At 38.9% G+C, this 14155-nt stretch overlaps 1 protein-coding gene across 4 annotated transcripts in view; it reads right to left on the bottom strand.

The window, feature by feature from the left end:
• HYOU1 (hypoxia up-regulated 1) overlaps positions 1 to 12228 on the bottom strand; it is a 53602-nt gene extending 41374 nt beyond the window's left edge. Inside the window, exons 1-7 of one of the 4 annotated variants that reach the window (XM_053691299.1) lie at positions 12158 to 12228; positions 11067 to 11166; positions 5968 to 6061; positions 5751 to 5829; positions 5502 to 5656; positions 4696 to 4772; positions 2106 to 2287 (exon numbers count right to left, since the gene is read on the bottom strand). In XM_053691299.1, the coding sequence (XP_053547274.1) occupies positions 2106 to 2287; positions 4696 to 4772; positions 5502 to 5656; positions 5751 to 5829; positions 5968 to 6061; positions 11067 to 11160 (681 nt within the window). In that variant the 5' untranslated portion in view covers positions 11161 to 11166; positions 12158 to 12228. Of the gene's footprint in view, positions 1 to 2105; positions 2288 to 4695; positions 4773 to 5501; positions 5657 to 5750; positions 5830 to 5967; positions 6062 to 11066; positions 11167 to 11429; positions 11562 to 12104 lie in introns of those variants that run through there. The other 3 variants (XM_053691300.1, XM_053691301.1, XM_053691298.1) reach the window with 3 other exon arrangements.
• Positions 12229 to 14155: the final 1927 nt, after the last annotated feature.

The following is a 14155-nucleotide window of genomic DNA, read 5'->3' as shown; positions in this document are numbered from 1 at the left end:
GTTGTGCCTATCAATCCCACCCACTGAATACTGACCCCACCTACCTACTACCTGTCCTTAGTTGTCCGAGTCGGTCTCACTCTCAATGTCTCTGTGGGGTGACTGGGGTCACCCCACAGAGACATTGAGAGTGAAACTGACTCAGACAACTAAGGACAGACAGGTAGGTTAGGAGGAGCGAGCGGCAGTCTGCCTTCAGTGCTGCTGAGTCTGACAAACAAACAGTTGTTTTTAACCTAGGCTCTTCCAGACTGAGACATGACCCGCCGCTGTCAATCCTTCTGTTATGTGCACGATAGCGCGTTCACAGGTCGCCAAATACGTCAGCAGTGACGTCACCGGCCAGTTAGTGCATGCGTACTATGCTCAAATCGCAAATACCTATATGCGATTGTATACTGACACCACGTGACTTAAGGGGACAAGGAAACGATATACATTTTCAAAACACTTGTTCCCAATAAATATACTTCCTTTTTCAGCCAAGTAGGTCTCAAAATGATTGACTGTCTATAATACACCTATTTATGTGCAGATCCTATACTATTGACTGGTCCTATTAAGGCACGTAACATGTACTGTATGTGAAAAAGTGTAATTTGCCAAATTACCTGGATAGAATAATAAGGGTTTAAACATATATTTTTATGCTTTACATGTATTGTAAAAAAACGAAAACCTTTTAATGGCCTCCTTGAGCAATTTATTAATTTTTTGACTTTGGGGGTGGGGTGTTGGGAAATCAATATTTTTAAAAGTCCATAAAACAATTTGAAATTCTAAATATACTGCAAATAATATAGGTGTTCTGTTATAAATGTTGTAAAAAAAAAAAAGTACATTAAGGGCTTCATTTATCGTAATTCTCCCACATTTACGCCTACAAATACGCTGTCGGAATTGTTCTCCTATTTATCAAAGCAAAATATGCCTAAAAATAAGCAAATACGACCACAAAATTCTCCCACTCTATTCTCTCTCGCCTAGGCGCATATGTGCGCCAAAGAAAGCACAAAAAATGCCCTTTTTGTCGTATTTTTAAAAATACGCCTGACTAATCGCAGAAATTCAGATTTACCATTATTTTGCACCTTAGGAGAACCTAAAATTCTCCTACAAATACGATCATGAAAGTTCTCCATAACCACTGTGGAGAACATTGAATTTACTCCACTTTTTTTGCAAGAGAAGATGGAGTATAGATGGAGTATTTCTTAATTTTGGCAGCTATAAGAATGAAGAATGAAATATGAATCAATGATGTAAATTTTCTTTTAATAATAAACATTTTAAATCGATGAATGTGAAGATAACAATTTTTTGTTATTTTAGGTTTTATAATAAATGTATTATTTGAAAATAAAAATATGGTGCCCTATTAATTTATTTTTGTAAAGGAAGACAAGCTTATCAGTCTAAAGCCAACAATAAATTATATCAAGTAGAGATGTGACATGTCCATAGTTAACACATTTTGGGTCACCACTGACATTTTTGCATATCTATAGGAGTCATAAGTACTGCTGGGGGTGTGGAAGAAGATAAAGGTGTTATTGTTTAAAACATCAGTTTTTATTATTTTAATTGTAGCATGTGTAAAAAAATATAAAGCTTTCTTACACGACTAAAACCAAAAATGCATTTATTGATTAAATTACATGTATTCAGTTACATGTTTTGTCATAATTTAAAAAGAAATTATATATTTATTTTATTACATTAAAATTAAATTAGGTTTGTATTTGAATAATTAAATACACAGTTAAGTGTGGTTTAAACAAGTTAGATTTCAATAAAAAAAAGTTAGACAGGTTCTATACAAAAATCAAGTCTATATGGGAGTATTTCTAATGATAAATAAGGCGCATATATAATACTAATGGAGAGACTTTTCAATCTGCTGAATCACTCCTTTGGAAATTGGCGTTAAAATACTATAGTTTTTATGCTAAATATGGTCGCACATGTGCGCCTCTCCAAAGGCGAGCTGCGGAGAACTGATAGAACTGAAAGACGCATTTCGAGAATGAATGATAAATGGAGCCCTTAGGTGTCAAGAGGACACATATAATCTTTGTATAGCGAGATATCTAGAATTCACAGACCTGTGCTGTTGCATTGATATCCTTTCTACGGAACACTCCGTAATTCAGAGCCACGGCAGTATTATCGTTAATTAACTGTAGGACCTTTAGGCCAGTTAGCTTAGCTGCTTGCAATACTGCTCTGCGCTCTGCCTGGTTAAAGAACACAGGAACGGTGATCACTGCATCTTTCACGGGCTGCTCTGCAGGAGACAAAAAAAAAAAGAGAGAGTAACTGGACTGACATTTATTTTTAGAGCACTAATAAAATGAAGTAAGGTTTCCGGGATGCAATCTCAGTTTGGTTGTAATAATGAACAAAAACATTACATTCTAGATGAGGTTAAAAGATGATAAAAAAAAAAAAAAAAAAAAAAACTCTATTGAGCTCAACCTATATAGAACACATCTGACTTATAATTAAGAGGCTGTCAATTTAATATACATTAATTCAATTACAAAGCTGAACTATCCCTTCTATATCTTAGATATTGGCAGTCACAACCGCCTTAGGGGAAAAGTTCCAGAACGATTACTCTTACAGTTAAAAACATGTTTATGTTGCTGAAGATTAACCTTTTAATGCCGTTATGCCATTGTATTCTGTCACAACGGCACTGGGCTTTAAAGCCGTTATGACGGAATACAACGTCATCGCAAACGGCTGTCCTGAAGCCTACTAGGCTTGCAGGATTTGATCGCGGTCTGGAGGGCGTTCCCCCCCCCAGACCCGATCCCATAATTGAAATCTTGCGATCTTTTACACGATCACGTGATTTCAGTTTGTCTACATTGAAACGCTGTTCCAATGTAGACTTTTTAATCCGGTCATGAAAGGGTTAAAAAGGGACAAAAGGGACAGTGACGAGCTTGTAATTACAAGACTTTTCTGTTGTATAGAATAACATATCAGCCAAGTCTTAATGTTTTTAAAACAAATTAACATCCTTTTTACTGCATTTAGTTTTCAATAGCTAAACCCTACCCACCATTTACCTTATTTGAAGGAACCAATCTGGACTTTAGTCTGCAGACAACAAGGCTAGCCACAGTCATAAAGTTACTATAAAATACATTGTTTTGCGGATGTTATCTGATAACGCCAAAAAAACAGATATGTAGCAGAGTTTGCATGCAGAAGTCAGCATGGTGCTATTAAAGTGGTGAGAATTAGAAATTGCTCAAATTGTAGAGCTAAATTACATGAAAAGGGGCAAAACAAAACAATGAAAATATATTAAAAAGTTGTTTTATTATGCATAACTAAACATATAATATAAAAACCTCAAGGTGTTTAAGCCTTAAACTATGACCTTGGCACAAACTGTAATAAGGAGCGCTTCTATCAACTCTTTATAGGTACCTTAAATGTTGTGTTTCATGTCCCCTTAAATATATTTGTATAAAGTTATCCTATCCCCCTCTCAAGCTCCTGCAGAAAACAGCCGCACTTTGTCTAACCTCTCCTCAGTTTAAATCCATTTTCCCTTTGTTAGTTTTGCAGCCCTAATTCTGCAATGTCCGTCTTAAAAATGAACCCCCAGAACTTAACTCTAAACTCAAAGTGAGGTCATTCAAGTGAGTTGTATAGTGTCAGGAATAGGTTTTCTTCCCTGGCATCTATGCCTTTTTTAATACATGCTAGTATCTTATTTGCCTTAGAACAGTTACTAACCAACTCTCACCCTTCAGCCGATTACTTCACCTGTGCTCTAATTCAGCTATAATGAAAACCTGGCCTGTTTGGGGGTAATTGAGGACCGCTGTTGAGAAACGCTACCTTAGAAGACATTGCCTTGCATTGTGCACTCATTTTTGTTTCTTATCTATAAGTACATCTAAATCCGTTTCCTCCTCGGTTTTGCTAAGTCTTGTCCCATTTAAATCTTAGGTAAACTGAACATGTTTCACAACTAGAGGATTAGTTCATGTGTGCCATATAGATAACTCACGGCCGTGGAGTTACCTAGGAGTCAGCACTGATTGGATAAAATGAAAGTGTCAAAAGAACTGAAATGAGGGGACAGTCTGCACAGGCTTAGATACAAGGTAATCACAGAGATAAAAAGTGTATTAATATAACTGTGCTGGTTATGCAAAACTGGGGAATGGGTAATAAAGGGATTAAAAACAATAACAATTCTGGTGTAGACTGTCCCTTTAAAGTCTCATTCTGAGCCACAAGATTTGCTCTGCTTTCAAACAGGGTTATGCAACTGATGCTGCCTACTAGCTCACCAGCTGTGTCCTGTGGCTTTGAAGCCTTTGTGAGGATTAAATAGACAGTAAAGTCAAAATTACATTTAAACAACTTTACATTTAAATTCTAGTATATGATTTTCTTCATTCTTTTAGCATCCTTTCTTGAAAAGCAGACCCAGTTAAGCTCAGAAGCAGCAATGCACTACTGTGATTTAGCTGCTGATTGGTGGCTGCACATAGAAGTAAATTGGAAAGTTGTAGACTCTGTCTACTAAAAGAACATTTGGATGTCTCTTGAACAGTGTTAATAATACAAAAACCCCATGTCGTTATTTATTACAGCATGCAATTTATGCACTAGAATGTCCCTTTCACATACAATCTAGTTTCAAATATTGTTCAAATTCACCTGCAAACTCCTCAGCCAGAGACCTGGAATAGTTCAGCATCATTCCCAAGAGTTCTTCGGGAGAATATAGGAGCTCACTAAAAGGAAACAAAACCAAGGATTATTTTCAGGATAGGAGCAGATTTCAGTGGGAGAGTGAGGTGCTAAAACTACAAAGGGATGAATAAGACAGCAAATATAAATAATATAGGACTGAATGTTCCAACAATTACGGCCCTCAGTACTCAAAACGCTGATGTGTTTTTCAGACTTCTATATTAACGCTGCAATTGTACTGAGTACTTTTTCTTCTTTTGTAAATCAAATACAATCATTTTTGTACAGTCAGATAACAAATCTGCAAACATTTGGCTGATAGATATTTCTACCTAATTCTCATTGTACCCAATAACTAATCAGCATTAGTAGAGAGTGCACATTATTTTGCTGTAATAGTCTCAATTTAAACTTTAAAGCTTTTCATAAACATTTTATTGTAGATTTTTTTTTGTAAAATATTTATATTTTTGTTATCTCTTTTTAAATCCAGATTACTTTTATATTAGGGCTATTAGAAGAGACATAATAATGGATTGATATTCACTAAGCTGCAAAATAACACCGAGAGCCTTACTGATCAGTATTCCAGGACTAGCCTCTATAGAAAATGATGTACCAACACTGAGGTCTGCAGAACAAAATCAGCAAACGATGTATACTGTGTGCAACAATGTAATTCTGCTTGGATCTGATCTACATTGTATGGGGTGATATATATCTGAAAGTCCACTCCACTCTATTTATCATGGCTGGTACAGAGCACTCACTCAGACAGCTTGAAGAGGACTGTTCCTCGGCGATCATCCTTAACCACCTGGTAATCAGGGAACCTAGTTTTGAATGCCTCCACCTGAGGATTCTCTCCCCGCTTCCCCAGCAGGTCCTGGAAGTAGCGGAATGTAACCTTGGGATTCTTGACAGCCTGTTAAAGAAAGGAGAGTACAGGGAATAAGATGCTCTCTCTGGAAACCGAACATGTAAGCCCCGTTATAAGGAAGTGAAAAATAAGAGCTCACCATTCCAAGTGCATTATCGCCAAAAAGACGCTCATTCTCCTTCAGAGAAACAGCTACTGGAGTTTTCCTTCTAGACTCCCTTAAAAACGTAAATGTAAAAAACAAAGTAAACGTATTATAAAAAGTAAAACCCACTTCAGTAACATTGCTGCTCATTTGGCAATTCCCCTTCTGAAATTTGCCATCATATTTTTTTCAATATATCAGCACTACTCACTTGTTTAGGACTATTTCCATAGGAACTCCAGGCTTCACAATGGCGACTTTTACCCACTCACTGCCGATATCAATAGACATAACCGCAACAGACTCTGAAAGGAGGAGAGAACAGAAGGCCTTGCTCTTAAAAGGGACATTGTACACTAGATGTTGCTTTGCATAAATGTTTTGTAGATGATCCATTTACCTGGGAGTGTTTTTGTAACAATGTATAGTTTTGCTTATTTTTAAATAACATTGTGCTGATTTTCAGACTCCTAACCAAGCCACAAAGTTTTAGATGTATACTGATATATACAGACTTCAGATTGCTTCTGTTTGTATAATGGGTCTTTCATATGCAGGGGAGGGGGGGAGGTTCTGCTATCAGCCGCTTTCAGTGGGTGTCCCAGTCTTATCTCATCAACAGTGATAAATTGGGAGCTTCTAAGCAAGTTTTTAAAAGGTTTTACACTGGATTTTTATATCAGTATCTGTGCCTATTCTTCTTTATAGTAGTGTCTATTGCATGCAGTTATATTGTTTTTTGCCCCCTTAATGTGTCTCCAATTACTTTTTATACCAGCAGCATAGTATAAAACTTATGATAAAGTGCTTCTTTATGTTTATTTTTATATATGAAATATCCGTTTTTGTTCTTTGATACCACAACCCATTAATATGGGTTGAGCTTGCAGGGAAATCATATCTACTTATGTTATCACTTTCTGTACACACAAATGCTTCCTTATCTGTTAAGAACAACGGAAATGAACATTTAATTGCGTATCTTGTCTACCATCTCAACTACTTACCACTGGGATTGTAATTTCTTCTGCTGGCTATGCTTACACAACTTTTTTATAGCCTATTCTTAAAGGGACAGTCTAGTTAAGAATAAACTTTCATGATTCAGACAGGGTATGCAATTTTAAACAACTTTCCAATTTACTTATATCATCAAATTTGCTATATACTCTTGGTATTCTTTGTTGAAAGCTAAACCTAGGTAGGCATATGCTAATTTCTAAGCCCTTGAAGGCCGCCTCTTATCTCAGTGCACTATAAGTTTATTCTTTGTTCATACACTTCCGCCCTTCACTTAGCCAAGCAAACTTACTTCTCTTCTCTCATATTTACTCTTTCCTCAAACCCTAAACGACTCTTCTCCACCTTTAACTCTCTCCTCTACCCACCTGCTCCACCACCCCCGCCTGTCTTTAGTTCTCAAGACCTGGCAGACTACTTCTTAAACAAAACACGTACTATCCGAAGCAACATCCTAACACCAACCTGCAATATTCCAACAACAGGCCCAATAACTCCCTCTGCCACCCTCTGTATCTTCCATCCAGCCACTGAGAATGAAGTTTCTTCCTTACTATCTTCCTCACGCCTCACTACCTGCCCACTCGACCCTATCCCTTCGCATCTAATACCCTCCCTGTCTTCCACCCTCACTCCTGCTCTTACCCACATCTTCAACCTCTCTCTCTCTCTACCGGCTCATTCCCATCTTCTTTCAAACACGCAAAAGTCACTCCCATACTCAAAAAACCCTCCCTCAACCCCAATTCTGCTGAAAGCTACCGCCCCATATCACTGCTTCCACTAACATCAAAACTAGTTTACAATCGCCTAACCCACTTCCTGTTCGCCAACTCCTTGCTTGATCCACTGCAATCCGGATTCCGCCCAAAACACTCAACTGAGACTGCCCCTACCAAGGTCACAAACGATCTTCTCTCTGCTAAAAATATTGGCCACTACTCTATACTCATCTTACTTGACCTCTCAGCTGCCTTCGACACAGTTGACCACCCCCTCCTCCTACAGACCCTTAGCTCTTTTGGCCTTTGTGACACTGCTCTTTCCTGGATTCACTCCTATCTTTCTCACAGGTCTTTTTCTGTGTCATTTGCCGGCGACTCCTCCTCTCCTATGCCTCTGTCTGTTGGAGTACCTCAAGGATCTGTTCTGGGTCCTCTACTCTTCTCCATCTATACTTCTTCACTGGGTAAACTTATCAACAGTTATGGCTTCAAATATCACCTCTATGCTGATGACACCCAGATCTAACTGTCCACCCCTGCTCTCTCTCCCTCTGTCCTCTCTTATGTCAGCAACTGCTTATCTGGTATTTCTTCCTGGATGGCCTCTCACCACCTAAAGATTAACATGTCCAAGACTGAGCTCCTTCTTATCCCCCCTCAAGCTCTACGCCGACTTCTGACTTCTCTATCCCTGTTGACGGCATCACCATTTCCTCATCGCCCCAAGTCCGCTGCCTCGGAGTCACACTTGACTCAAACCTATCCTTCGTCCCCCATATCCAATCGCTTTCTACATCCTGCCGCAATCATCTACGCAATATTTCCAAAATTTGCCCTTTTCTGAGCGCTGACACCACAAAGCAAATAATTCACTCCCTTGTTATCTCCCGACTTGACTACTGCAATAACCTACTCGCTGGCCTTCCTCTTTCCCGCCTCTCCCCCCTTCAATCCATCCTAAATGCCTCTGCCAGGCTGATCCCCCTTTCCCGTTGATCTATATCTGCTGCACCTTTCTGTGAGTCCCTTCATTGGCTCCCCATTCACAGCAGAATCAAATTCAAAATTCTCACCCTTACATACAAAACTCTCACCAACGCCGCTCCCCTCTACCTATCCTCTCTAATACACAAGTATACTCCAGCCCGTCCACTAAGATCCAACAATGACCTGCTACTTGCATCCACAACAATCACCTCCTCTCATGCTAGACTGCAGGACTTCTCTCGTGCAGCACCTACCCTCTGGAACACTCTCCCTCGTGCTGTCAGGCTTTGCCCTAATCTTTCTTCCTTTAAATGTTCCCTGAAGACTTTTCTGTTCAGGGAAGCCTACCACCCAACTCCATAATAAATTAATTTCACTTACCTAACATTTTCCTCATCTAACTCTGTATTAACATCCTTCTCAATCTTGCAGTCCTCACCTCCTGTTTCTCAACCTCCTACCCTTCTAGATTGTAAGTTCCCACGGGAATAGGGCCCTCAATCCATCCTGTATGTGTTTGTAAATTCTGTCCTGTCTCTTACAAGTCTTGTATTGTTTTATTTAAATTAATTGTATCCATGGACAGCGCTGCGGAATATGTTGGCGCTTAATAAATAAAGTATAATAATAATAAAAAATCTTTTTGACAGTATTTCACAGCTAGACAGCACTAGTTTATGTTTTCCCATATAGATAACATTGTGCTCACTCCCGTGGAGTTATTTATGAGAAAAGAACTGAAATATGGGGGCAGTCTGCAGAGGTTGTAACAGTGTTGGTTATGCAAAACTGGGAAATGGGTGATAGAGATTATCTTTTTAAACAAAAATTCTTGAGTAGACCATCCCTTTAAATATAAAAATGTTCAGTTTAGGTAGGGATACCATAGGCAAATTCAGCTATTTCAGTCCTATAAAAAGGGTATAGGAGTAATTTGTAAACAATTTAATACGCTCCAGCAGGTAAAATGAATCATTAGTAACAAATTAAAGGTGAATTTTTTTTTAGGGTAAACTGTCCCTTTAAGGCTAGCAAATCAACTCATGGAGGAAAAGAAGGAAGGTGCCTCTGAAATAATGCTTTGCATTTATAGAACCACTTTACACCCTACTTAAAGGGACATTGTACACTAGATATTTTTGCAGAAATGTTTTGTAGATTATCCATTTATATAGCCCATCTGAGTGTTTTTGTAACAATGTATAGTTTTGCTTATTTTAAATAGCATTGTGCTGATTTTCAGACTCCTAACCATGCCCCAAAGTTGTTGATGTATACTGATGTCTACAGATTCAAGCTTGCTCCCATTTGTCTAATGTATTTAAATTTTAAGGAAAAGGGGGAGTGTTTACTCATCCTGATGTCCCAACCTCTTTAACTGGGTGTCCCAGCCTAACCTCATCAACAGTGCTAAACTTGGAGCATCTAAGTAAGTTTTTAAACGGTTTTATATTGGATTTTTAGATCAGAAAGATAAGCATGAAGGTAAGTTCATGAGTGTGCATGTGTCTGCAGCACTACTTGGTAGCAGTTTTGTAACAATGTTATACATTAACAGGAGCACTAGATGGCAGCACTATTTCCTGTCATGTAGTGCCTCAGGCATGTGCACTCTACCTACCTAGGTATCTCTTCAACAAAGAATAACAAGATAACAAAGCAAACTTGATAATAGAAGTAAATCAGAAACTTTTTTAAAATTGTATCCTCTATCAGAATAATGAAAGAACATTTTTGGGTTTCAAGTCCCTTTAACCTTTGTTGAAAAGCAGGAAGGTAAGTTTAGGAGTGTGCACGTGTCCCCAGTATTATATGGCAGCAGTGAGAGCACTAAATGGCACTGGCAGCACTACTTCCTGACATGTAGGGCTCCAGGCATGTGCACACTACCTACCTACATAGCTCTTCGACAAAGAATAATAAGGGAAGGAAGCAAATTTGTAAGTAAATTGGAAAAAAAAATATATAAAATTGTATTCTCTATATGAATCATGGGGAAAAAAAGTATCTGGGTTTCATGCCCCTTTAAGTATACTCCGTGCACCAGCATTTTAAACACAGCAGTTGCTCAGAGAGCCTAAGGTGCTTGTATCATTTGATTTAGTCTCAATTTGCATAACTGCATGATTCAACCCCACTTGCTCTCTGACCAACTGTAGTATTTAACCTCTTAACGACCAGTCTTTCTATAGGGCTTGTTTGTTTGTTTTTTATAGCAAGACCACGCTATTACAGGAGGGAGGGGGCTCATAATAGTGTGGTCTTGCTGCTGTGGTTTTACGACCCACTAAAACATTAGTGACCAGCGATGTAAAATACTGGTGAGAATGTCTAGCTATGCTTCACATGTATGTGCAGCGAAAAATGCTAAAACTAAAACAGGGATACATTTTACTTTAAGCATGTTTGCCAATATCTGTATATATTTAAACACTTAAGAGTACATAAAAACAAGTGAGTACCTGTTTCTCTGGCATACACACATGCAGAGTGAGTTTTGCTATACACAGTGCACCCATGTGAATCTCTGGCATAGACTATTAAGGGTGGATTCTGTGGTTGAAGCTCAGCTCCTTACCTGTCTCCGTGGAGAAAACTGTTAATAGGAGGAAAATTCCTGCAGCCCAAACATATGGCCTCATTTTCCAGGCCTCACTCTGTAATCCAGCCATGTGCAGCTAAAGAGGAGGAAAGAGGGTTAGTGTCAGTGGCTGGGCAAACCCATTACAAAGTAAAATCAATCATGATTGCAACCCTGGCACCCATCTGCACGTGCTGATCAATAGATGCATCAGGCAGACCCTTATCAGTCCTTGATTTCCATCTGCCAGTACCTCCCCCAGGTTTTTACACTCATCTGTTACTTCCTTGTTCCTAGTGTCCAGTTATCCATCCCAAACCTCTTCCTTGCTACGTCACACATGACCCATATCCTACTAACCACAATCATTGAAAACAAGTATCTAAATAAGACTTGTCTAACTGAAGATTCAGGGGACACAATGTATCTCTATGGTGGATTGTATTTGGTCCTCCACATCTTCCAAATGAATGCTGTATAAGTCAATGTTCCCAACAGTAAATGACTGAGAAAATGTGGAACCACAGGAGACAAACAAGTAGCTATTGTGTATGTTAATCAACCTGGAACTAGAAAAAAACAGGTGTCTAACAGACATTGCTTCCTGTGGCAGACAAAGCAATTGCAGATTGGTCATTGTGGTAAAATGAAAAATGTCACTGTGGCTCCAAACCAAAAATGTCCGTGTGGCCCCTCATGTGAAAAAAGGACAACACGAACCTAAATTATTTTAGAATCCAGAGAATACCCAAACTGAGGTCTGCAAATGATTCACTAAAGTGTAAAAACGATCTGAATGTACTAATGAATGAAACCCATAGGATAGTATTATCTGGAAAGTTCTGTCTTTCTGGAAAGTCCATTGAATAGTCAGTCTCCCCGGATTCCTGTCAGTAACCTGGCACAGCTTCTGTGTCTCTCACCCTCTCACCTCCCGCAGACCCAGGTCTCTCTGTGTCACTCAGCACCTATCGTCTGTCCCCTCCTGCAATATCCTTCTGTCATGAGCCCTCTACCTAAACCTCCGGTCAGTACCTCCCACAGTCTTCAATTTCTCCCAGTACAACCTCTTCTCTCCCCGCATTCACCTCACGCAGACCCTGCTCTTTCTCTCGCTCTCTGCAGTATCGCGCACAGGCCGGAACGCGGCGCAAGCTGATTGGCGGATTTGCCGGCAGTAACTGACGTCACGTCCAACGCTGATCTTCAACCATTCAGTGTGCGACTCGAAATTTCGGCCTCTCATCTAGTTGGTCCACGTCCCGGGAACCGGCTCGCGTTGGATTGGGCCACGAATACGTGACATCACCCATAGCGTGAAAGCGAGCTTGATAAGGCTAAGGCGTGACGTCATGTATCTTATGGTGTGACGTGTATATGTGTGTGTGGTTACTGACCTGGGGGCATGGGTTACTGTTAATAGAAGCTACATTGCATCAGTTATGCTTTTATGCTGGGGGTTAGAATGTTCTAGAGAAATGTTCAAATGCGTCTTTATTAAAGGTGTAATATTTATATGTGAACCCCTTTCAGCAGACGTGGTAGGTATAAGCATTAAGGTAAAACAAGATACTTGGGCATATATCTTACAAAAAAATAAATAAATAAAAATTAAGCTGTTATGATTCTGGCCGACCATTTTATTTTAAGAGACTTTCCAATTTACTTCTTACATTAATTTGACTTTGTTCCTTTGGTATCCTTTGTTGAAGAGCATACCTATGTACGCCCAAGAGCAGCAATGGAGTATTGAAAAGTAGCTATTGGTTTATTGGCCCATCAGATGTGTTCAGCTAGCTCTGAGCAGTGCATTGCAGCTATGGAAATGACCCCGCTGCTGTAGTTATATTATAGTTATATGCAACACAATAGCACAGTAATAAAATGCCCTTTCACATTATTGTGTTTAGCCAACCAAAGTTTTGGATAGGTTTGATTTCTGAATACTATTGTAAATCTCTGTATTTTATGAAAATGTATAAAGAATCCTCTTCAGTAGGGGGTGTACTCTACAAAGGGCCCTGGTGCAAATATTTTTTTGGGCCCCTTTAAAGGGAAAGTCAGTAGTGAACCATACATAATATACATGCTGCTCTGTATAATGATTTTGAGTATAAAAAGATAGCTGGAGCTGCACTAATAAAAGATTCCCCTGCATTAGGATTGTACATGTTTTGCACATACTTTAATGGGCCCTCCCAAGGCCTTGGTGCCATTGGACCTGCTGAACCAATGGTAGTTCCGCCCCTGATCTTCTTATTAAAAGAGATGCAGAAAGAGAGCAAACATGACTCCATTCTGAAATATGTGTGTAAATCATAGGGTTAGTGAAGGGTTCTGTGTGAGTTTATATCGTCACGGATCACTGATTTGTACTACAATTAATAAATAAGTTAAAGGGACACTAAACCCAAAAAAATTCTTCATGATTCAGATAGAGAATACAAATTTAAACAACATTACAATTTACTTCTATTATTTATTTTGCTTCATTTTTAAGATATCCTTAGTTGAAGAAAAAGCAATACACATGGGTGAGCCAATCACACGAGGCTTCTATGTGCAGGAACCAATCAGCAACTACTGAGCCTATCTAGATATGCTTTTCAGCAAAGAATATCAAGAAAATAAAACAAATTAGATAATAGAAGTAAATTAGAAAATTGTTTAAAATTGCATGCTCTTTCTAAATCATGAAAGAAAAAATGTGGGTTTCATGTCCCTTTAAAATAAACACTTTTATAGAGCATGGGAATGGGGAGGCATCATAACTAACTACCCCTTAAAATTTGCTACCTTCCCTAAGTACTCCTGTGCTAGACACATACCAATTTGACCTAGATCATATTGTGTCCCCTACCAACAGGTGTAACAAGCACTTTTACATAATTGTATATGCAGAGTGCAACATATACATTTTATTTTAATTAAGAATGTTGCCTCAGTAGTAGTATGATCACTGCCAAAACTCAGCCACAATATTACCACAATCACAATGTGTCCATAGAAATGGTTAATGTGGATGAATATTGGGGACCTCTCTGGCATCCAAAGGGTTAATAATAACCTCATTACCTAGCCCTTAT

Source organism: Bombina bombina, chromosome 8 (genome assembly GCF_027579735.1).
Source record: "Bombina bombina isolate aBomBom1 chromosome 8, aBomBom1.pri, whole genome shotgun sequence".
Lineage (NCBI taxonomy): Eukaryota > Metazoa > Chordata > Amphibia > Anura > Bombinatoridae > Bombina > Bombina bombina.
The sequence above is the reverse complement of the archived record's forward strand: the minus strand, read 5'-3'. Positions and strand labels throughout refer to the sequence as shown.